This window comes from Ambystoma mexicanum, chromosome 2p (assembly GCF_040938575.1).
Source record: "Ambystoma mexicanum isolate Mex_15411 chromosome 2p, UKY_AmexF1_1, whole genome shotgun sequence".
NCBI lineage: Eukaryota > Metazoa > Chordata > Amphibia > Caudata > Ambystomatidae > Ambystoma > Ambystoma mexicanum.
The window spans coordinates 968,061,163-968,086,311 of NC_090923.1; the positions used below are offsets into that span (position 1 = coordinate 968,061,163).

The 25,149-nt window shown below is 48.3% G+C and overlaps 1 protein-coding gene across 2 annotated transcripts in view; it reads right to left on the reverse strand.

The window, feature by feature from the left end:
• TOP6BL (TOP6B like initiator of meiotic double strand breaks) overlaps positions 1-25,149 on the reverse strand; it is a 1,011,792-nt gene that overhangs the window by 344,915 nt on the left and 641,728 nt on the right. For both annotated transcript variants that reach the window (XM_069643061.1, XM_069643062.1), the window contains one exon: positions 13,893-14,003. In XM_069643061.1, the coding sequence (XP_069499162.1) occupies positions 13,893-14,003 (111 nt within the window). The remainder of the gene's footprint in view (positions 1-13,892; positions 14,004-25,149) is intronic.

Sequence of the window (25,149 nt, forward strand, 5' to 3'; positions counted from 1 at the left end):
TACCAGACAGGGTTGCCCATTCTCACCAATATTATTTGCATTAACCATTGAACCGATGGCCATAATGGTCAGGCTGAAGCATGGGGATAGAGGAATAAGAATGTCAGGCCCGCCCCAATCGATCTCTTGACATGCAGATGATACACTACTATACTTTAGAAACCCTGAAACTAACCTGGCACCCGTAATGCAAGATATGTACGAATTCGCCGACTACTCGGGATATAAAATAAATAATGAAAAATCTGAAATATTACCGTTGACACCGCACACCACGTGCCCGTCATCAACTGGAAATCTCAAATGGGCAACCGGGCACATTCGATATCTAGGTATATTGGCATCCCGAGACAAACAAGTTCTTTTCATAGACAATTATGAAGCGATAACACAGACATTGAAAGTAAAATTGCAAACATGGGCCAAGTTATCTATATCTCTAAATGGCAGGGTCGCAATCCTTAAAATGGTGGTGCTCCCCAAGTTACTCTATTTGTTTACTAATATACCAATCTGGCCAGGTAAAATCTTTTTTGAGAAAATAAGAACAATGGTTGTCTTCTTTGTATGGGATGGGAAAACCCCTAGAATAAAATGGGAAAAGCTCACTGAACCTTATTGCACTGGAGGGCAAGCTGCACCTGATTTTGAGCTATACTACCTTGCAGCGCAAGCGCAATTCACGAAACACTGGCATGACCCTGAAGATCGGTCACCTCATGTATGGCTCGAAAAGTTCGCGGCACATCCCATTAACCTCCGTTCTATAATATTCTATCCTCAATACAAAGACTCTTGTCCCTTTGACCCAGTGGGAAGTACAGTGCGCGCATTTTAAGATGGATTTCTGAACTCTGTCCTGGAAGGGCAGAGGTTCAGAAGGCCAGCCTAGTTTCTTGGAACAGGGTAACCTCGGGGCAAGCCAGACCAATCAGGGTAGCGATGGCGGCTGTCAAGACTAGGTCTCAAGAGGGGTGAGGGTGACTGAAAGCCCGCAATGAGCACACAAAGCAAGGACGCTTACAAATTACTCCAGACAGGTGTTATATTAAAAATATAGACACATTTATTACAAGGCCTTTGTAACATTGACCATAGTAAAGAATCACGGTAAAACTCCAATAAACCAACACATCACAAGCAATACAATATATATACAAGACCAAGGGGTCTAAGGAATTAGAAGCACGAAATATGCAGACCACCTAGATGGGGAGGAAAACAGGCAGTGCAAGTAATCGTTAGACCCAGTTCGACATCAGAGGGCACCTAACTAGAAGGAAGTCCGAGCCCTACGAAGAGTGGAGCCTTGTGCTCAAAAGTATCTGCACACGCGGGTGCCAACGGGCAAAGGAGAGTCTCTTCAGGGAAATCAGGCAGTTCAGAGAGGTGAACAAAACCTTCCCCAAGCGCGGCCTCCATTGTGGGCAGAAGCAGGGGGCGAGTGCGGAAAAGGGTTGCTGTTTATGACAGCGATGGAAAGCCACAGGCTCCTGCGCGAGGGCGACCGGTTAGGGTATTGACTACTCACCGGTCCCCTATGCAGGCAGACCCAGGCTTCTCCAGTTCCGTTTCGGTACTGGCAGGTTCAGATGCGATCAGCAGGATGTCTCGACGCCGTGTAGATTCCGCAACAGCAGGAGTCAGGGTCGAGGGTGTCCCAAATGCAGCGAACACGCACAGGTTTGTTACCACAGCAGGGCAACTCGGAAACTCTGTGTATTCCGGTGCCAAAGCACACGTCTCACTTCAGACCTGGGAACGCCAAGTCTACGAATCGTGTGAGAGTGCCAAGGACACAGGATTAGCAGTAAGCCAGACGGCGGTGACAGAGCAAGGTTCCTGTGTAGGCTGGTCAGTCCAATGGATGGCCCAGGGACGCTTCCGAAGGCTTATGTACAGGATTTGGTGAAGGTGCAGAGAATAGTTGTTCCCACTATTCTAAAGGGTCGAAGCGCCTTTGCAGACCTTCTCGTTCGATCAGAGGCCGAGTGGTCTGGCAGGACGACAGCAGTGCAGGGTGCCAAACCTTCAACGGGTCACCAGCGATTCCTCGATTCACCTTCTTAGTTGCAGGATACTTGGCTCCTTATGCTTTGTTCGTGAGAACTCAGGAGATCGACATGGTAGTGGGGTTTTCAGCCTCCTCTCATCCAGAGTTCCCTTCGCGCCAAAACGGAGAGGGCCCAATGGGAGATCCGCTCACAAACACTCACACCATACGTGGACCTATCACGGACCACGGTGGTCCCAGGCATTCAGAACACTCTAGACTCTCTGGCACCCAGGATGTGTATTGGGAATAGACATCCCAGCCCACATCCTGGAGGCACACACAAAGCATGCAGAAGCCCACAAAAGCGTTGTGTTTCGCGGAAAAGTGCATGACCAAATAAGGACTGCCCTGTGTCGGCTCAACCTGGGGGAAGGTGAAGGGGCAAGACAGTCAGCGGACAGGACAAAGAACCTTGTGGCATGGCCATTTTGGAGGTCAGGCCACCCATTTGGGCCAAACGCGGGAAGCGCGGTTAACATGGCAAAAAGGGGTTCAAAACACAAAGAAACGATAGCTGTCACCAGTCCCGTCCGTGACACACTTGCACATTTCATGATAAGTCCAGCGAGAGTTTCTAGGGCCATTGGAATGACTAGAGACCCAAGAGTGCGGTAATCTAAATTACGGTGCACTCTTGTTTCATGTTGCTCAAAAGCTGCAACATGAGGAAAAGGACTGAGGGAAACGAAGTCTCCCGGTACTGACTGTCTTAAGGGCATGTCAGTTTCCCCGTAAGAATTGAGCGAAAGCCCAGAGGAGTGCGGTGGAAGGCTGCGCTTCTCTGGCAAAGTCTAGATCAGGGTGTAAAACAACAGCAAAAAGTTTGGGGGTTGCCACATGGAAGGAAAAGGACCTACAATTATGAAATCTTTCCTAACACTCGCCCCTCCCAGACTAAGGACAGGGGGAACTAATCCACCCCTGGATGAGTTTCTTGTTCAGGTCGGTTAAACATTTTGGACAACCCATCAGCATTGCTTTGTTGGACACATGGCCTATGCTCAATAGTGAAGTCAAAGCCTTGCAGACTTATGGACCACCTACGCAACTTTGGATTCTCTCCCTTCATGTTCATTAGCCACTTTAAGGGCTTATGGTCAGTTTGCACAGTGAAGTGGGTCCCATAGAGGTAGGGCCTCAGCTTCCGTAGGGCCCACACAACAGAGAAACATTCTTTCTCTACTGTGGACCATCTGAGCTCTCTACCCTTAAGCTGGCGACTAATGAAACCAATAGGGTGTTCCTTACCCTTCTCATCTACTTGCGATAGTACAGCTCCTATCCCAGTGTCAGAGGCATCTGTCTGCACAATAAAAGGTCTTTGGTAATCAGGGGCCCTGAGAAAAGGGGCCTGGCACAAGGAGTCTTTTAAGCCATTGAAGGCCTTCTCACACTCGTTGATCCAAGTTACCTTCTTTTGTTTCTTCGAAGTGGTGAGAGCAGTCAGTGGGGCAGCTATGGTACCATAGTCTGCCATGAAGTTGCGGTAATACCCTGTGAGTCCTAAGAAGGTTCTCACTTGGGTCTGTGTAGTGGGGGTAGGCCAGTCTTGTACTGCTTGTACTTTACTGGGTAGAGGCTGTATCCTCCCTCCACCTACTTCATGTCCAAGGTAAACCACGGAGCCTTGTCCAATCTGGCATTTACTAGCCTTTATGGTCAAGTGTGCTTTCTGAAGAGCCTGTAGCACAATCCCGAGATGTTTCACATGGTCTCTTCCCAGGTGGCGCTGAAAACTGCTATATCATCCAGATATGCAAGACAGAATTCATCCAACCCGTTTAACACATGATTCACAAGCCTCTGAAAAGTGACAGGTGCATTCTTCAACCCAAACGGCATTACCCTGAACTGGTAAAGACCGTCTGGAGTTGAGAACGCTGTCTTCTTCTTGGCATGTTCTGCTAGGGCTATTTGCCAATAGCCTGCAGTGAGGTCAAACGTGCTGAGATACTTGGAGGCACCCAAGGTATCCACCAGCTCATCTGTTCGAGGCAAGGGGTGTGCATCTGTCTTGGTGACAGCATTCAGAGCCCTGTAATCCACGCAGAACCTCAATTCAGAAGTACCTGCCTTTGGAACCAAAACCACAGGGCTGGACCAATGACTACTAGAGGGTTCAATCACCCCAAGATCTAACATTTTGTTGACCTCTGTCTTAATGTAAAACCGTACTTTGTCTGACATTCTGTATCCTCTAATTTTCGTAGGTACGCTGTCTCCTGTGTCTATGTTATGTTTGCACCAAGGTGTCAAACCAGGGGACTGCGAAAACAGGGGGGAAAATTGACTAAGCAAACTTTTCACCTCAGCCTGCTTATCAGAAGTCAGGTGAGGGGCCACTCGGACACCCTCAAAGGAGCTATCTGAAGGACCGCTTTGGAACAGGTCGGGGAGAGGTTCAGATTCCTCTTCCTCAACATCTGAAGCCAGTAGCAGTGCTGCAATTTCAAATCTTGGGACGAAAGCCTTCAGCCTATTTACATGGAACACTTTTGGAGTTTGTCCAGGCCTTCCAAGGTCCACTAAATAGTTGACCTCACCCAGGGGCTCCACCACTGTGTAAGGGCCTGACCATTTATCCTGTAAAGCTCTAGGCCTTATGAGATTCATGATCAGGACTTACTGACCAGGTGTGAAGGTGATGAGGGAAGCTTTCTGGTCATACCAATGTTTCACCAGGGCTTGTCCTGCCTTCAACTTGTCACTAGCCAGACCCATCAGGAGTACCATCCGTTTTCTGAGCCCTAACACATAGTTTACTATGTTGGTAGTAATAGGGGGAGTGGGCATCTCCCATCCCTCCTGGACTATGGCTAAGGGTCCCCGCACAGGGTGACCAAACAGAAGTTCGAAGGGGCTGAAGACAAAACCCTCCTGTGGTTCCTCTCGGTAGGCAAACAGTAAGCATGGTAAAAGAAGATCCAATTTTCTTCTTTGGGGTTCTTCCAGAGCCCCAATCATACTCTTTAACGTTCTGTTGAACCGTTCCACCAGACCATTGGTCTGGGGGTGGTATGCGGAAGAGAACTTGTAGGTGACCCCACATTCTTTCCACATAGCCTGCATATACTTCGACATAAAGTTTCTGCCTCGGTCAGACACAACTTCTTTAGGGAAGCCAACCCTAGTAAAGATGCCAATTAACGCTTTTGCAACTGACTTGGCAGTTACAGTTTTTAATGGGATGGCCTCAGGATATCTGGTAGCATGGTCGACCAGTACCAGGATAAACCTATTGCCTGAGGATGTTTGCGGGTCAAGGGGACCAACGATGTCGATCCCTATCCTTTCGAATGGTATTCCCACAACTGGGAGTGGTACCAATGGAGCTTGGATTGTTGAGCCACTCTTACCAGATAACCGGCAGGAGGCACAACTCCTGCAGTGACTTTCTACTTGCACCCCCATCTTGGGCCAGTTGAAGTGCATGGATAACCTTTGCTTGGTCCTCTTAATACCAAGGTGACCAGCAAGGGGCACTTCATGCACCAACTGCAGGAGGAAGGGTCTTACAGCAAGGGGAGCCACCAACCTCCTATGGTCTCCTTCTGTAGACTCTGTGGGCTCACTATGTAGGAGTCCACCTTCCCAATAAATCTGATGCTTCCAAGGAGGTTCACCATCAAGCTGGGAACATGCCTGTCTCCTTAGGCCTTCCAGAGATGGGCACTCCTGTTGGCCTTTACTGAATTCTTCCCTGTCAGGACCACCTTCTACTAACAAGTTGTTTAGTTCAGGATGGTCATTGGGGTCAAATACTTCAGGTATCGCCGCCTCCTCGTCAGGTCCGAGTGATTGACCAACTTCTTCCACCTCAGTGGTAGGTGAGTTCGGGGGAATATTTTCTTTCCCTCGTTTTGGTTTTCTGACTCCTTTAGCCTTGGGTTTCCCCTTTGGCTGGGGCAGCTCACTGATCTTGGTCAGTGCTGCCCTTGTTTCAGACCTTGTGCAGGGTCTGTCAGCAGTGTCTCCCACGAGCCCTAACGCTCGGGGATCATTGCCCAACAAGACCTTTCCTGGGACGCTTCTCTGAATGCTCACTGGAATCCTGACTGTGTACCATTGATAGTAAGATTTACAGGTATTACTGGGAACATGAGAGGTGGGCCGTCAGCCAAATTAGTGGGTATCAGAGTAGCTCTGGCAACTTCCTCTGAGTCTACCAAGGTAGAATCCAATACAGTTCTGCTGCACCCACTATCCCTAAGAGCTGGAGTATCTACTCCAATAATCAGCACACTGTCTTTAAAGTAGTGCTTGGTGTTATCTGGAATCCTAGCATAAGCCTCTGCGACTTTAGGCTCCCAGAACCCAGGGAAACTAAAACTACATCAGCTTCTATCCCACTGGGGAAGGAGTCTGAGGAGAAGGATGCTCCGGTAATTTCTTCTTCCTCGTAGGAGGAGAAGACCAGATTAGCTGAGTGGACCCCAAAGGTTTTGACCTTACATCTGGGATCCCCCTTCACGTGGTCAGTTGCTCCACAAGCAAAACAAGATCCATTAGGTCTGTTTACATAGGGAGGCTTATTATAACCAGAGTTCTGTTTCGGAGACTGACCTCCACTACCCTGTGATTTCCCTTGTGTCTTACCCTTAATTTTCTTTTTGTGGCCCTTTTAGGAAGAAGATTTATCAGTTTCCCCACCCTCCTTATCTTTGGACTTTTTCCCTTCCTCCTGCTTACCAGGCTGAATCTTGTCCTTATGGGACACTCGGTGTGACACCCATAAATCTGCTGCAATGGCAAGCTTCTTAGGATCTATCTCCTTTGAATCTGCCAAATGCTGCTTATGCTCAGGGGAAGAAGATGCAAAAATATGTTCCAGCATGACAAGACTTATCATACCTTCAAAAGTAGAAACCTTATAACCTTCGACCCAGCCAGCCAAGTTTTTTAAGGATTCGGTTACATAAGATACCCAAGTACCTACTTCTTTTTTCTTATACTCTCGGAATCATTTTAAATATTGGGCAGGAGTCTTTCCAAACTTTAAAATGAGAGTTTGCTTAAACATTGCAAAATCTGCTCGCTCAGCCGTCGACATTTCCATAATGGCACTGCAGCTAAAATGGGGCAGTCTGCTGAGTAACCAGGCAATTTTATCAGCATTGTCAACTTGTTGAACTTCACATGCATACTCAAATGTATTCAGCCATTCCATAATGTCATTCTTTTCCTCATACACACTGAGCAGATCTTTTGGAAACCGTGGATGAGAGGATGCCCCAGACCCGTGTTCAGGACGCTTGGATCCATTGGCAACTTGAAGCTTGGCCAGTTCCAACTGGTGATCCCTGTCTTTCTGTTTTTCTGCCTGTTCGATTTTTAGTTTGGCCATATTGAAATCAAGATCCTTCTGCCTAAACACCAGTTCTTGTTCTTGAATTCAAGTATGGCCTCCCCATCAGCACTGGCAGAGGAAACATTGGACATTTCATCCTCCCTGTCCTCATGGTCACGGTGGACCAGTGCAGCGGCAGAACTGTCAGTTCTACCAGTGAGAGCAGCCCCACCTCCTTCTGCACTGTCCTCGGAAGCTATAGCGTCAAGCTGAGCTTCTTGCCACGCCATGATTCTTTGGATCATTTCCATTTTTGTGCCTTGCGAGGAGACACCTCTTTCAGCACACATCTTTTTCAATGTTTCAGATTTAGAAGCATTTAAAGATAACAAGGTACCTGTTTCCATACTGTTTCGATAGGACTATGGCCTTTAAAGAGTTATACTACGACAATTCACTAAGTGTCCTGTTAGGAATAACTTGAAATGCCTTCGCTCGTGCGCAACACTGGATACCTTCAGTCGTATCCCATTGCTGTACACCAATTTGTTAAGATGGATTTCTGAACTCTGTCCTGGCGGGGCAGAGGTTCAGAAGGCCAGCCTAGTTTCTTGGAACAGGGTAACCTCTAGACAAGAAAGACCAATCAGGGTAGCGATGGCGGCGGTCAAGACTAGGTCTCAAGAGGGGTGAAGGTGACTGAAAGCCTGCAATGAGCACACAAAGCAAGGACGCTTACAAATTACTCCAGACAGGTGTTATACTAAAAATATAGACACATTTATTACAAGGCTTTTGTAACATTGACCATAGTAAAGAATCACGGTAAAACTCCAATAAACCAACACATCACAAGCAATACAATATATATATAAGACCAAGGGGTCTAAGGAATTAGAAGCAGGAAATATGCAGAGCACCTAGATGGGGAGGAAAACAGGCAGTGCAAGTAATCGTTAGACCCAGTTCGACATCAGAGGCCACCTAACTAGAAGGAAGTCCGAGCCCTACGAAGAGTGGAGCCTTCTGCTCAAAAGTACCTGCACACGCGGGTGCCAACGGGCAAAGGAGAGTCTCTTCAGGGAAATCAGGCAGTTCAGAGAGGTGAACAAAACGATGATGAACAGTTCCCCGCTACTCAACCGCGGCCTCCACTTGTGGGCAGAAGCAGGGCGCAAGTGCGAAAAAGGGTTGCTGTTTACGACAGCGATGGAAAGGCACAGGCTCCTGCGGGAGGGTGACCAGTTAGGGTATTGACTACTCACCGGTCCCCGATGCAGGCAGACCCGGGCTTCTCCGGTTCCGTTTCGGTACTGGCAGGTTCAGATGCGATCAGCAGGATGTCACGACGCCGTGTAGATTCCGCGACAGCAGGAGTCAGGGTCGAGGGTGTCCCAAATGCAGCGAACACGCACAGGTTTGTTACCACAGCAGGGCAACTCGGCAACCGCGTGTATTCCGGTCACAAAGCACACGTCTCACTTCAGACCTGGGAACGCCAAGTCTACGAATCGTGTGAGTGCGCTGAGGACACGGTATTAGCAGTAAGCCAGACGGCAGTGATAGAGCAAGGTTTCTGTGTAGGCTGGTCAGTCCACTGGATGGCCCAGGGACGCTTCCGAAGGCTTACGTACAGGATTTGGTGAAGATGCCGAGAATAGTTGTTCCCACTATTCTAAAGGGTCGAAGCGCCTTTGCAGACCTTCTCGTTCGATCAGAGGCCGCGTGGTCTCGCAGGACGACAGCAGTGCAGGGTGCCAAACCTTCAGCGGGTCACCAGCGATTCCTCGACTCAGCTTCTTAGTTGCATGATACTTGGCTCCTTATCCTTTGTTTGTGAGAACTCAGGAGATCAACATGGTAGTGGGGTTTTCGGCCTCCTCTTATCCAAAGTTCCCTTTGCGCCAAAACGGAGAGGGCCCAATGGGAGATCCGCTCACAAACACTCACACCATACGTGGACCTATCACGGACCACGGTGGTCCCAGGCATTCAGGACACTGTAGACTCTCTGGATCTCAGGATGTGTATTGGGAACAGAAATCCCAGCCCACATCCTGAAGGCACACACAAGGCATGCAGAAGCCCGCAAAAGCGTTGTGTTTCGCGGGAAAGTGCATGACCAAATAAGGACTGCCCCGGGTCGCCTCGACCTGGGGGAAGGTGAAGGGGCAAGACGGTCAGCGGACAGGACAAAGAACCTCGTGGCATGGCCATTTTGGAGGCCATGCCACCCATTTGGGCCAAACGCGGGAAGCGCGGTTAACATGGCAAAAAGGTGTTCAAAACACAAAGAAACGATAGCTGCCACCAGTCCCGTCCGTGACACACTTGCACATTTCATGATAAGTCCAGCGAGAGTTTCTAGGGCCATTGGAATGACTAGAGACCCAAGAGCGCGGTAATGTAAGTTACGGTGCACTCTTGTTTCATGTTGCTCAAAAGCTGCAACATGAAAAAAAGGACTAAGGGAAACAAAGTCTCCCGGTACTGACTGTCTTAAGGGCATGTCAGTTTCCCCGTAAGAATTGAGCGAAAGCCCAGGGGAGCGCGGCGGAAGGCTGCGCTTCTCTGGCAAAGCCTAGATCAGGGTGTAAAACAACAGCAAAAAGTTTGGGGGTTGCCACATGGAAGGAAAATTACCTACAATTATGAAATCTTTCCTAACAGCGCATGAAAAGCACTGTATAAAAAACTGAAAATAGAAACCCCATATGACCCAGATGTGCCCTGTGGAAATACCCCGGTATACCGCCCACATTGGATGAAACAATACAAAGACACTGGGACCCAGACAAAGAAATCCAAATGCGAGACATGTTCCCGAACGGCAGATTTGTAACTCTTGAGGAATTTGGGGAGGCAATAGGTGGGGGACCAACTAAAACGCTTGAATACCATAGGATGAAATCTGCATTTAGTGCACGCTGGCCACTCTTCCCAGATGAGCCACCATCCCACCCATGCATACAAGCTACCACATCTGGTACGGGGCTGGGAGTCTCCAAACTATATGCATTAGTACAACTACACACCCCCACCACGAATCAGGTAAAAACCAAATGGGAGGAAGACCTGAACCTAAGCATTCCGGATGAAAAATGGGTGAAATTCTGTATGCTTACCAAAGCAATATCCATGAACGCAGGCCTACGACTTATTCAGTTCAAAATCCTAAATAGGTTGCACTACACCCCTGTGAATATGGCCAAGTTCTCGGCGACTCATTCCGGGGAATGCCCTAAATGCAAAACTAGTCAGGCAGAAGCGTATCACATGTATTGGGAATGCCCCCCAATTGCTGCATTCTGGAGAGGTAGCGGAAATACTCGAAGATATCACACAGATCCCTGCAGGCATGTCTCCACAAAAATATCTGTTCGGAGATATAGGCAAACAAGCTGAAAAGACCAGGAGATTGTTTAATGTCTCATGTGCTGTAGCCAAAAGATGCATACTGAAATGCTGGACAAATGCTTCTCCGCCCAAAACCGAACATTTTCTTCGAGATCTAGCCTACATAAACGAATGTGAGGAACAATATACATTGACTGTGATACTGAGATGTCGTCCAAAGGACATATGGGCCCCGTTCAGAATATACCTGTGTAAAATGGCTTCTGATGAAGAAATGTCTATGTAAATAATTTGTGATAACTGAAATATGCATTTAATAACCCGTATACAGTATGTACCGATGTATGCAGTGTGCAATGAGTTCAATCTGTATTGACCTTCCGTAATAAAGAGTTAAAAAAAAACAACACTGCTCCTGCACCATTGTTATAGTCCCTCATTATCACTGCATCGCACACCCGTGTCACAATACCTCAATATCCCTGCATCCCAGCTGCTCAGCACAGTCCCTCATTACACCACCATGTCATCCCTCCACATCTCAGTCCATCATTACCCTTACCATAGCATAGCTCCTCATCACCATAGTCCCTCATTACATTAACCCTGGGATGTCTTCTTTTTCTCAGTGTCTCATTACCCCTACACTGATGACGCCCAATGAGGCTGAAACATGGTTGGGGCTGCTTGTGGTCTCGTGCAGAAGGGATGTGACCTATATGATCGAGCTGGACTACCTCATTAGAGGTTGGACCAAGTTTGATTTGCATATAGTCTTTTACGTTCTGTAATGGCTTGGCAGGTGAAGAGTGTTGGCCTGGAGGGTTGCAGAGTGCAATTGCCAGATGTTTAAGATGAATTCTAAACCATCCAGCTATCACCTCTTTGTTTTGCTTTGTCACCCCGTGGGGGACGGGTATGCCCAGACATTGGTCCTGTGCCTGCTGGGCCTGGAGACCCAAGCAACACCTCACTGATGATGCCCAATGAGACTGAAACATGTATGGGGTTGTTTGTGGTCTCGTGCAGAAGGGATGGGACCTAGCAGTTTGGGTTGGGCTGCCCCTTTGGAGGAGGGGCTTAGTCTGATTTGCATATGGTCATTCACCTTTCTGTAATAACTTGGCAGGTGAAGAACGTTGGCCTGGAGAATTGCCCAAAGCAAATACCACAGGTTTAAGATGAATTCTAAACCTTCCAGCCATCACCTCTTCGTTTTGCTTCATTACCCCTAAGCTGGCATCCCCCATACACCCCACGGCATCTCATTGCCCCAGCATTCACCATCCAGTCCTTATTTATCCCTGTGTCCCCTACCCTTGTCACAGTCCTCTTACGGTTAAGTTACATATGTCAAAAGAGGACATTTAAATAAGTTACATGCAGTGCAGGAAAATTATGAAACAACATTTTTGTTAAAAAAAGTTTTCAAATTCAATAAAATAAAATGTCAAAGGGAAGCTACGGTTAAGTATACTTTAAAAAACATGACAATTAAGGCAAACAACTTTGTTAAAGGGACTTTATTGTTAAGTTAAGCTTATATAAAGAGTGAATTTTAATAAGTGACGATCAGTTCAGTAACATCACGAGACCCCTTCAGTTATAAAAAAACAATGAAATTCAGTCAGACAACTTTATTTGCAAAGACGTTGTAGTTATGGTTTTGCTTTAAAAAACATGCACATTCCGAGAGGAACCTTTGTGGAAACATTATGGTTGTTGCACAAAATCTAAAAAACATAGAAATGAAACAATAACGGCAACCTTAGCACCCATAACTCACGCCCCACTATGCACTTCCCATACCTGTACCTTTTTTTGGTAACCTCCGTATGTTCCCATATAACATTAGAAAATATGTTTTGCTTATTCTTGTGCTTCTGCTTGTTTGTAAGCTTGTTACAATTGCTCTGCTTATTAACATGCATTATATTACACATGTGGGTTCTGATGATGTTTTTGCCCTTTTATGTTCGCAATATTAAACTTCATAAATGTTCGTATGCTTATGCATGCTTGCAATATTACACACTATGAGTGTTCTGCGTATTCATATGCTTGTGATAGTTTGTAACAATTCACATTACACATATTAACTATGAGAGTTCTTCTACTCTGCAATAGGAAGCTATGTGGTTTTCTTTGTACAGAGATCCTATGTGTTCTAAAATGACTTTAAACATTACGAGTTTTCCGCTTATTTGTATAATTCTGCTTGGTAGTAATAGTAAACATTACAAGCTTTGTTTGCATATCAAAAACATTGCTAAATTCTCGTTTCTATCGCAAAGTGAGAAAATGCCTTTTTTCTAAATGGCTTAAAACCTTTAATTGAGTGCATGGATTATTGACTAATTTGGCATGTTCAATCAGAAAAATTGTACATGACGATCCATCCGTAGGTTCAAAAGTTATAGGGGAAAGTGTTTTTCCATTTTGACTTAGAATGTGCAATGTAACTTTTTGTTATGTTATTATTTACTTGCAGAGAGCTCTGCCACCTGAAGGTATCCTGACACTTACAGGGAAACATTTGGATAGGACTAAGGGAAAAGGAGAAGTTTAACTGGGAAAAAGAAAAGTCTTCCAGGAGAGAGGGTATTCCAGAGGGAGAGGGCAGAAAATGAAAAGGCTTTGCCCCCCAACAGACTTCTTTTTAAACCAGGGCACAACCAGGAGGTCAAGGTTTGTAGAGTGGCGGTTTCTAGTTGGAGAATAAGGAACAATCTTCTCTTGAAGAAAGAAAGCACAATTTTAATGCAGGACTCAATGGGTCAGACAGAGGGCTTTAAATGTAACCCTAATTGTGATAGGAAGCCAGTGAAGCTGGCCCAAAATAGCGGAGATGTGCACATGTTTTGGCGAACCACTAACTAGGCGGTCTGCATAATTTTGAAGGATTTGAAGTTGAAGTCTCTTGACAAAATATTTAGGCTGAGCCAGGAGGGTTGCATTACACTATTCAAGAATGCCAGTGACCGCCTAAGCAACAACAGGCACCAACAAAGAGTGTGGTAAAACAGAGTCGCAACATCACTCTATGATAAAGGCACGTTGCCTGCCGTGAATATCTATATCAGTTTGTAGGATGGGTTGTCCTAATTCCACTGATTATGTAAAGTGTCCTGATACTAGAACTGACCTATAACAGATCTGAAAAGAAATGCAATTAATAGAACTTGTAGATACCTGAAAATGATTGAAACATTGTCTTCGAAAACTGCTGTTTGTGCTGTTTTTCACTATGCTGTATATAGAGTCGATAACAACTGTGTGAGCAAGCTGCAATTTTCCTTGGTTCTGTGGAGACATAATACAAATATCATGAGGCATGAATACATCTGAACATATGGAAATAAATAACTTCAGGCCAAACAATGAAGAAAATATACTCTGGGCAAATTTCAAAGCAATGCACATGTCCATCTAGCACAAGGTGACACAAAAAGGATATGGTATGCAATATATTGAAACAGTATTAATTATTAACACTTTTTATTTGTAACTTGATGGCATACCTCGAAGGCTTCCTATGAAACACTTCCCTTTTTGTTTATTTTTTGCAACACAAAGGAAAGTGTAACAAGGCAAACATCTTACAACAAATTAGTACTCCCGAAGTCCATATCCCATTTGAGTCTCTGTTTCACCACCTATCGCCATGGTCCTCCTAAATGACCAATTCCAATGCTCCATTGTAACCGGTTTGGTACATTGAACTGGTCATAATAGAACATTGGAACTGGTCAGTTAAACGTAAAACAATGTATCAAATTAATCAATATTGACTGAATGAACAAGTTACTTTCTTACCTGTTAACGTTCTTTCGATGGGATGGTCCGACGACGTATTCCATATCTATGACATGTAATCACCACAGCTGTGCTGCTTCGGAAACTTTTTTCGGCGTCTGCGTCCTGCGTCGATGACGTTGATGCGCCGTCGTCAAGGACCTCCTCCGACGTCCGACGTCATCTGATGTGATAAGTAGGACGCACGACTCCCGTAGCCTCAGTTGTAGTTTTTTCCCCCAGAACGTGTGACATTAGTCAACTGCCAGTGAGACACAAAGCCTTGCGGAACGTAAGCTGCAATCGCAAAAGAAATTCTGCAGCGGGGGAGGCAGGGCGGGAGCGATATGGAATACGTCGTCGGACCATCCCATCGAAAGAACGTTACCAGGTAAGAAAGTAACTTGTTCTTCGAGGGGATTGGGTCCTCCGACGTATTCCATATCTATGACAGACTCCCAAAGCAGTACCAGAGCAAGGAGGAGGGAAAGAATTTAGAATCAAAATTTAGAATAGCCAATCAAATAGCAGAGCAAAGGACCGCCTTGCCAAAGGCCAGATCCTGTGCTCGGATGGAATCAAGGGAAAAGTGACGTACAAATGTATGTACTGAAGCCCAGGTGGCTGCATCACAGATGTTTCGAATAGGAACACCCCTCTGCAGGGCAGTAGATGCAGCCATACCCTTGGTAGAATGGGCCCGCAAGCCAGCCGGTGGGTCCTTACCCGCCAAGCGGTAGCACTCCGAGATGGACAAAATAATCCAGCGAGACGAAGTCTGTTTCGTCACAGCTTACCCTAAACGCTTTCCAGCGTAACCAATAAAGAGTTGATCGTCCACTCTGACCCGGGACATGCGTGAAACATAAAAGCTTAAAGCTCTCCTAGGATCAAGCCTATGGAGCCTCTCCTCTTCCTTACCAGGATGCGGAGGAGGATAGAATGCCGGAAGAACAACCTTCTGGGCCAAATGAAATTCCGTCACTACCTTCGGAAGAAAAGAAGGACGAACTCTAAGGACAACCCTGTCCTTGTGAAATACAGTGAAGGGTGGCTTAACTGAAAGTGCCTGTAACTCACTCACTCTGCGAGCGGAAGTAACCGCAACTAAAAACACAGTTTTCAGAGTTAACAGCCTCAAAGGGCAAGAATGTAAAGGCTCAAACGGAGCACCCATAAGAAACTTAAGAACAAGGTTTAAATCCCAACCGGGCACCAGGAAAGGTGACGGAGGGAACACATTAGTGAGCCCTTTCAGAAACTGTGAAATTAAAGGGATTTTAAAGTAAGAACACTCTTCAGACGAGCGCTTAAAGATGGACAGCGCCGCCAGGTAACCTTTAATGGTACCCACTTGCAAGCCCCTGTGGGCCAAAGAAAGTAAAAAGGACAGAACCATGGGGATGTCACATGCAAAAGGATCCACATTCTGAACTCGGCACCAGTCGCAGAACTTACGCCAACGGCAACGGTACAGAGACTTTGTTGCTGGCCTTCGGGCCGAAAGCAACACCTCCATCACGTCTTCAGGGAGGTCCCAATCCATATACCTCAACCTTTCAGAAGCCAAGCGTGAAGGTTGAGGGATCTGACCTCTGGATGGAGAACCTGACCCCCCTTCCGTGAGAGCAGATCGTCTCGGTAGGGAAGACGACGCGGAGGGCAGATGGACAAGTCAAGAAGGTCCGGGTACCACGTCCTCCGAGCCCACGCCGGAGCAATGAGGACCATCCGGGAACCGAACTTCGGTAACCTCCGCAACACTTGCGGGAGGACGGGGACTGGAGGAAACGCGTACAGCAGCGGGAACGACCACTCCACCACGAACGCGTCTCCCAGGGCTCCTTTTGGAGGAAATTCCCGCGAGCAAAACCTTTCGCACTTCCGGTTGACACTGGAGGCGAAGAGATCCACTTGAGGGGTCCCCCAAAGGGCAAAGATCTCCAGGAGAATCTCCTGAGCCAACTCCCACTCGTGAGAGATCGTGCTCTGCCTGCTCAGAGCGTCTGCCATCACGTTTTCGTCTCCGGCCAGATGAACTGCCGAGATCGAAACTTCTTGCTGGGTGGCCCAGAACTCGAGCTGCATCGCCTCCCTGCACAGAGGAAGTGACCCTGCCCCCCCCTTTTAGTTGAGGTGTTGTCCGTCAGGATCAGGACACTCTTTCCTCGCACAGTCGGCAGAAAAGCCTTCAGGGCTAGCCTGACGGCCCTCAGCTCCAACAGATTGATATGGAGTCTGGACTCCGACGGAGACCAACGACCACTGACTGTCAGCCCGTTGGCATGAGCTCCCCAACCCGTGAGGGATACATCCGTCACGATCGTCACCTCCGGCCAGGGAAGCCAAAAAGGAGCCCCCTTCATCAAGTTGCCTTCGACGGCCCACCACAGAAGGTCCCGGGCGACCGAGGGCGGCACCTGAACCGGGTCGGACATCCTGCCGGAGGACTGCGACCATTGCGTCTTGAGCGCCCACTGCAAAGATCTCATCCGCAGGCGAGCCTCTGGCACCAGAAGAATGCAGGATGCCATGAGGCCGAGCAGCCTCAAGAACGCGAACGCTGGGAGCGTCTGGGCATGCTGAAACTTGTGCACCATCTGCTGAATGTGAAGAGCCCTCACCTGGGGAGGAAAACACTGCCCCAGGGAAGTGTCGAGCACTGCTCCGATGTACTGGAGCCGCTGTGTTGTCGTCAAATGGGACTTCTTTAAATTGAGGGAGAAGCCCAGCCTGTGAAGGGAGTGGCAAGTGACGGACAGATGATCCAGGACTTGCTCGGGAGAGCTCCCCCTGATCAACCAATCGTCCAGGTAGGGGTAGACGTGAATCCCCCCTTGCCTGAGATGCGCTGCCACCACCACCATGAGCTTGGTGAAAACCCTCGGGGCGGAGGTCAATCCGAACGGCAGGACCCGAAACTGAAAGTGCGAGTCGCCAACCGCGAACCTCAGGTACTTCTTGTGCTTGGGATGGATCGGCACATGGAAGTAAGCATCCTTGAGGTTGAGTGACACCAACCAGTCCTGAAGCTGAAGGGCCTGGAGGACTTGAGAGAGAGTAACCATCTTGAACTTGTCCTTCCTGAGGAGTTTGTTCAAACCGCGCAAGTCCATGATGGGTCTCAATCCCCCGTCTTTCTTCGAAATCAAAAAATAAGGGGAATACCATCCCATGTTCCTCTCCGCTACAGGCACCAGTTCTATGGCGCCTTTCTCCAGCAGGGCTTGAATTTCCTGCGCAAGGGGCGGATCCGGACTCTGCAAAGAGAGGTTCCCCGGTGGATTGTCGCGAGGCCTGTGCCGAAAGGGAAGACAGTAGCGGTGGGTTATGATCTCCAGAACCCACACATCTGAAGTAATGGCTTGACACTCTACAAGATGCTGCGCCAGCCTTCCCACAACCGGCGAACCATGGGACATGGCCTCATGACTGAGTGGGAGCGGCCGCGGCGTTACCTGAGGGCAAAGAGGCAACTGCCCGAGCGGCCTTGGCACCACGGGTACCCTGTCGTCCACCTCTGGTACCCCTGCGTTGGCCTCTTTGACTGCCAGCTCCTCTCGCTTTACTGAAGGACGAGTAATAACGAAAGGAACCACCCCTCCACTGCTGTCCCCTAGGACGAAAAGGCAGAGGTTGGCGAACTGCAGCGCCCAACGACTTCGCTGCAGTTTGCAACTTCTCAAGGCTCTCGTCAGCCTTGCTGCCAAAAAGGTGTTCACCGTCAAAGGGCATGTTGAGGAGCCGAGACTGCACATCAGGAGCAAACCCCGACTTCCGCAACCACGCAAACCTGCGTATCACGGTGCTCGCCGCCATGGACCTACTGACGCATTCAGCTAAGTCCAAATCCGACTGAACGGACTCACACATGGCATCCTTACCATCCTGGACCATAGCAAGGAAACCATCCCGTTCGTCCCCTTCGGGAATATGTTCAGCCGCTAACGCAACACAGTTCCACAGAGTGTGTGTGAAACGAGACAAGGCACAATTGGAGTTGGCCGCCTGAAGCGCCATACCACCAGAAGAAAACACTTTCTTCGCACAGCCATCAAAACGTTTGTCGTCCATATCAGGAGGGATGGTAGGGTACGACACCTGCTCTGCCGGGGCCGTGGCCGCCTGCACCACCAAACTCTCCGGAGTAGGGTGCCTGGTCAAGTAGCAGGGGTCGCTACTGGCTGGACGGTATTTTCGCGACAAGGATCTGCCCACCGCCGGGAGACTCTCCGGAGCAGTCCAAGCCGCCGCCACCCTTCTCTGTAAAGCCATATGGAACGGCAGTACCGGATCAGTTGGGGGACCAACATCAAGGATGTCCGTCAGATCATCCTGCACAAACTCCCCTGGGGGAGCAGATCATCCCAAGTACTCAGAAACCCTAGCCATAAGGCGCGGGTACGAGGAATCGGCATGAGAGCCAGGCTCAGGCCTACAAAACTCCACCTCCGGAGAGGTGTCCAGTCCACTGGTATCATGCAGTGACTGTCTCAAATCGTCAAACTGACTATGGCCCGAGACAATTTCATCTGGAACCTGACTAGGAACCAGGCCATCAGAATCCTCATCCGCCTCTGAAATATAGTCCAGGTGGCGAAAAGAAGGCACCCGAGAGTGCTTGCTCTTAACCAGAGCCTTCCAAGGAGGTTCTCCCGTGCCACGGGGTACCTCCGACATGAAAGGCGTTGATGGCGTCGAGCGAATCGGCGCTGGCGTCGAGAGAACCGGCATCGGTGCCGAGAGGATCGGCGTCGAGGAAATCGGCGTCGAAGTCAGATGCAGCGCCTCCAGCAACGGCGGCGTCGACACAGCCTTTGAAGCCGGAGCCCCGAGCGTGTCCCTCGACGACCTGAGCGTCGACGGCTTCGACGACTTCCTCGGAGCCGGAGCCTCGAGAAAGCCTGTCGACGCCTCAGACGTCGATGTCTTCCTCGAAGACCTCACAGGTGCATGCGGTCTCAAACGCGTCGAGGACCGGGACCTGGAACGGGTACGTCGAGAAAGAGTCTCCTTGTCCGAACGGGACCTCTCCCGTGACTCGTGCCGACCACTCTTGCGAGCGGTGTCTCTCGACCTCTCACCACCGACCCCACTCGGGGGCGCGGACGGTATAGTACCCTGCGACTCAAGAATCGCCAGCATTTTCTTCCCGAAGGAAGCCCATTCCTCCGGCGTCGCACGGCTGGTGGGGTAAGCGACGTGCCGGGCAGAGTCCTCCGAAGAGGACCTGGAAGACGACCGGTGTCGGCGCTTCCGAGAATGCCTCGAAGAGGCTGAGGAGTGGCGAGACCGACTCCTAGAAGGAGACCCACGAGACTTCCGACGATGACGCGGAGAGTCACCCTTCGAATCATCCGTCGAAAGCCCCGCAGACTGACTTCCTGGGCTTGGACACCCGACCTACCGACAACTTCTTCTTACGTTCGCGTAAGGCTTTGGATGTGAGCGACTGGCAGTCGATACAGTCATCCGTGTCGTGGGCCTCCCCGAGGCACCAGAGGCAGGCGTTGTGCGAGTCCGTCACAGCCATCTTGGACCCGCACTTCTTGAAACCCGGACGCGGGGTCGAAGACGAAGTAGAAGATATCTTCACACGAAGGATTTTCACAAAACGAACAGGTTCGAAGAACCGAGAAGAACAGAACTCTAAAGAGTCGAGGCGTGAACCGAGAATCACGAAGCAACACGTTCGCGGAAAAAACAGAACTGAGGCTACGGGCGTCATGCGTCCTACTTATCACATCGGATGACGTCGGACGTCGGAGGAGGTCCTCGACGACGGCGCATCGACGTCATCGACGCAGGACGCAGACGCCGAAAAAAGTTTCCGAAGCAGCACAGCTGTGGTGATTACATGTCATAGATATGGAATACGTCGGAGGACCCAATCCCCTCGAAATAATATTTTTACAATGGCACATACTATAAACATGTTAACTGCCAATTGAAAAATGGTGGTACCTCCTTTTGAATATCTCCCTCAAAGTAACATATATGGCCAATATGAACCATGATTCCAAAAACTCAGTTTACACAAAATGCAATGAATTTCTATTAACTTCTGCCACCATCATGGCAGCTGAATTTGACCATGCATGGTCAAGCTTACCTCTAGCACGGTATAGCAACTACACAAACATCATGCATTCTGGAAGCATGGTGCCTAGATCTGATGATCAGGAAAACTCATGTCCACGCCGATTACGGCTTGAACTTTGTACAACTATTTAATGAAGTTTAGGTGACAAAACGGGCCAACAAATTATAATTAGATATTCGGTTCTTCAAAGAAAAATAATCCTTCATTAAACTGCTACCACAAGTGTATACAACCTCAAACACATTAAATATTTGTATTTGTTTACAAGAGAGTTTTCACTGTCTCCTACCTGAGCTGTATTTAATCTAAGCAGCACCTAAATATTGTATTATCTGTTGTATGGAAATACAATTTGCATTGACAGTGAGTGCAAAATCAGAGGGAGTAGTAGAATTTTTGCTTTAGAGTGTTTCTTCTGTTTTGTTACACTTTTTTATTATTAAACCTAAGGCCTGATTATAATTTTAATTTATGAAAAGTCCAAATCACCTTCTTATTTTTGTATATATTGAGGCTATATTAGATCTTCTCAAACTATTAAGAAATCAATCATATTTTGTCATTTGGGAAGTCTTTCACAAGCGATAATTCCTAATGAATTAGATGACACTAGATTACCTGGCACAAACACATTTAGGTAAAATGGGAATTCTAAAAAGTTAATTTCTACTTTGCAAAAAAATAGATCTCATAACTGGGATCTATTGCACAAAATGTTAATTAAAAGTTAGCACATTACATTTGACTGATTTGTCATTTCTGTTTTTTTTGTCTTTTTCTTCCATATTACATGAAGGAGATTCTTCATTAATTGAGCCCTGAAGAAGCTTGCACGTATGGTACATGTGACATAGGTTTAGTGAAACATGTGCAGGCTGATGTATTGCTTTTCTGCAATTCAAGACTGAGTTATTTTTTGTTCAATGTAATGTATTCCTGGTTTGCAACTCAAGGCTGTTTATCAGCTTTATGTTGTTTAAAGAGATAGACATTTGTTGATCTATATGCTACAGCACACCTTAAAGGAATTGAGTAATTGATTTCTTACTATGTGTATTCATTAGAATTGTAACTTGAGGAAAACTTTCTTTGCCTCAAGAAGGTAGTTTAGAGAATCCAATGGAATTCTTTCCAGGAACCTGGCCTGAGACCATTCTCATGTGGCCAAGGAAAGGCAGGCGTTCGCTGATCCCGACCATGGGGATGGTGTACTGTGGGAGGATCATATGGAGCTGGGCGGGGGAAAATCAGACCAGGAAGACTGGGAGGAACCCCTTTTTTAATTTTCCCCATAACCTGGTCCTTCTGATGGCCTTTTGCCAACCAAGGAAGGTAAAAAAAAACACACTTCCTTAAAATGGACTATATGTCCCAGAATCCCTCAGGGACTGTGATGAAGAAGACGTCTGAAGAGGCATGTAGATGTGAAGAACAGGCAGCCAGGCCTAATAACCTTTTGCAGGGTCAGGCAATTAATTTTAAGGGCCTGCACCTGAAGCCAATTAACCCACCTGAGGGGCATGAAAGGCTCCAGAAGGAAGGAGCAGCAGAAAGAAGCTGGAGCAGGAGCTGGAAGGTCGGTAGCAGTAGCAGAAGATGAAGCAGAGCATGAGGCTGCCAGTTCTTGAGGAAATGTGATCACAGAAGGGACGCTGGAGCGAAGGAGGAGCAGATTTCACCTCTATGCTCTGAGTTGGTCCTGTGCTCACAAACTCTGTTTGGCTGTGGCTGCACTGAAAGAGACTGGGAGAAGCTGGCAGTCTTTCCAGGTGCGCCTAATTGCTGTGAATGCAGAGCTGAAGCTGTGGGTTTACCCGAGGCCAGTGTGCAGAAGCAAGCCGAGGGAAGCTGGATAAAAGAAGACTCTCCATTGTCGATGCCGGATCTGAGACACCCGTGCTGCAGGGTGTGGGGCCCAAGAGAGCCGCTATCAGTAGTAGCAGAAGAAAGAAAGTCAGCAAGTGGAAGCAGGCTGCAACCATTGTGACTTTGGAGCCAGTGAGTGAAGCTCCGTACTCCAAATCACATGAAACTCCCTGCTGGTACCTGTAACCAGTTGAATTCACCCTTGGGTATAAGTTGAAGCGAGTGAAGTTGTTCGCAGTCGTAGGAAGTCTTTTATAACAAAAGGAATCGTATCACACGCTTATTTTCCCATTGTTGCAAAATTATTACCGGAGAGGTTGCGTGTCTCTTATTGAGAGGGGGAACGTTGTGGGTAATGGTTTACGAAGTAGTAGCTGACTTTCCCAAAGTGTTACAAGAATAGTTCTCATCAAAGAAAGGTTGCGTACAAGACACCGGGACTCATTACAAGGTTGCCGGTCTGGTAACAAAGTTACTGGTAAGCTTGCTGGTACGGTTGTTACCGGACAGGCAAACTACGAGTTCGGCAAGCGGGTGCCATTCAGCCCGCCAGGTTGGACCTGGCGGGTGGAACGGCATCCGCTCGCAGAACTCGACGGATGCACCGGCCCCATTCATGAATGGTGCCGTGCATCCGACCTCCCCATTCCCATTGAGTCCAATTGTCATGATCTCTGCTTCCAAAAGATCAGGACTTGCCCGACTCCCTTGGAAGCAGACCCATAACCCCGGTTCCGAGTGCCAGCCAGTCCCAATTGGGACGTTTTGGACCCTGTCCTGGCGCCAGTGGCACCAGGCTCATAAAGATGCCCAGTCCCAGCGCTGGAAGCGCCGGGCTCATAATGCTTGGGTGGACTTACCTGCAGCAGACCAAGCTGCTTACTTACCTGCCAGTTGAACCCCTGATCCTCTTCTGTTTGGGACTACTTTTCCTGTTGGGTGGGGCAGGAGCCACTCCCTAGGTTCGGAACACTGGAACTCTTCTGGAAAGCAGGAACTCTTTTATTACCTAGGCGTGGCTGTGGAAGGAGACACCTAAGCACTACAGGAGTCTATTTAAACCACACCCGATGGATGAATCTTGCTTTGTGTTATTCTGCATTCTCTGCAGCAGAATGCTCATCGTGTCTTCTGCTTCTGATCCTGGGCCTAAGGGAATAAAGGCTTACCATCCTGGAATCCAGTCTTCAGCAGCACCTGTAAAGACAAAGAAAGAACAGGTTAGCACTACGGTCTTCAGTGGCAGCGCATCTCTTACCTGGTCCATCGGCTGTCACCAACGCCTCGGGCTGCATTCCGGCATCTGAAAGACAAAGGCTTACCTACTCTTTGCATGCTCCGGAGGTCTTCGCACTGCATTCCGGCATCTGAAAGACAAAAGCTTACCAGCTCTTCGCACGCTCCGGAGGCCTTCGGCACTGCATCCCGCATCTGAAAGACAAACGAAGGTGCGTTTAAAGACATTGGGCAACTTTATTACTCACGTGCCATTACTCCTTCCCACGCCGAATCCAGTGGGTATTCCAGCACCCTTCAGCTTCTCTAAAGCTCCGAACTTATACCTGCAAGATAAAAGGGACAGTTAGTGAGCATCGTGAAGCAGGCTACAAGCGCTTACTTACGTGCTTCCAGGCGCTTCTATTCCTCACGTGGGTTCAATCCTCAACTCTCATCAGCCCACCATCCGCCATCGCCGGAACCCTGCAAAACAAGAGATATCATTACAAAAGACTTTTAAGACATTTGAAGTGCCCAGAACTTACAGTTTGTGCAGTTAACGACGGACAGCAGTCCTCTGAGGTCAAGAGGCCTGCACCCTTATCCAGTGAAGAAACTGGTTACGGCACCCTGCCCCGAGGCAGATGGAGAGCTTGGCGTTCACTTACCTAAGACATCTTACTCTTCGAGTCAGACATACAGTGCACAGAGGTCCAGCCCAAAGAGCCAACCGTGTGTTACACATCACCTTTGAAGATACGGCATTCACCCAGTCAAGACCGGCGCCTCTGCGGGAATCAGGTGAGCGTTACAGAACACAAAGCCCACCGCAAAACTCCCACCCAGGCGCTATGGAAACCTCGGATACCGACCAGCTAGCCCAGTTACTTGGGGAACTAAGAGCAGAAGTGCATGCAGCCCGTCAGGAAACGAATGCTCTAAGAAGGGAACTGATTATTTCCAAGGAGCGAACAGACAATCTCGCTAGACAATTGCTACAGTCACAAGCCGGACAAACTCTGTTACCCGCATCAGGGGCAAATCTTCCTTCAACATCCTCTACGAACCCAGTGCAGATCAACCTACCTGGGAATGTACCTCTGGCTCCGCCCAACGATTTTCTGGTGACCCAAAGAGGTTTGCAGTATTTATTAATCAGTGCCGGTTGCACTTCTTATGCCGGCCAGCAGCCTTTCCAACTGATCAAGCTAAGGTAGCTTTCGTGCTTTCGTACCTTAGTGGCAATGCGGCAGACTGGTCGATCCCTCTAGTTAATCAAGATGATCCGGTTCTCCATGATTTTCAAGCTTTTTAGCTCAGTATGGAAAAACTGTTTGCAAGACATTCACAGGGGCAGGCCTTGGACAATGAACTCCTTTCATTGCGACAGGGTAATCAAGACCTTTTGGCTTATATTGCGTCTTTCAACAGACTGATAGTGGAAACTCGATGGCCTGAGGACAAAAG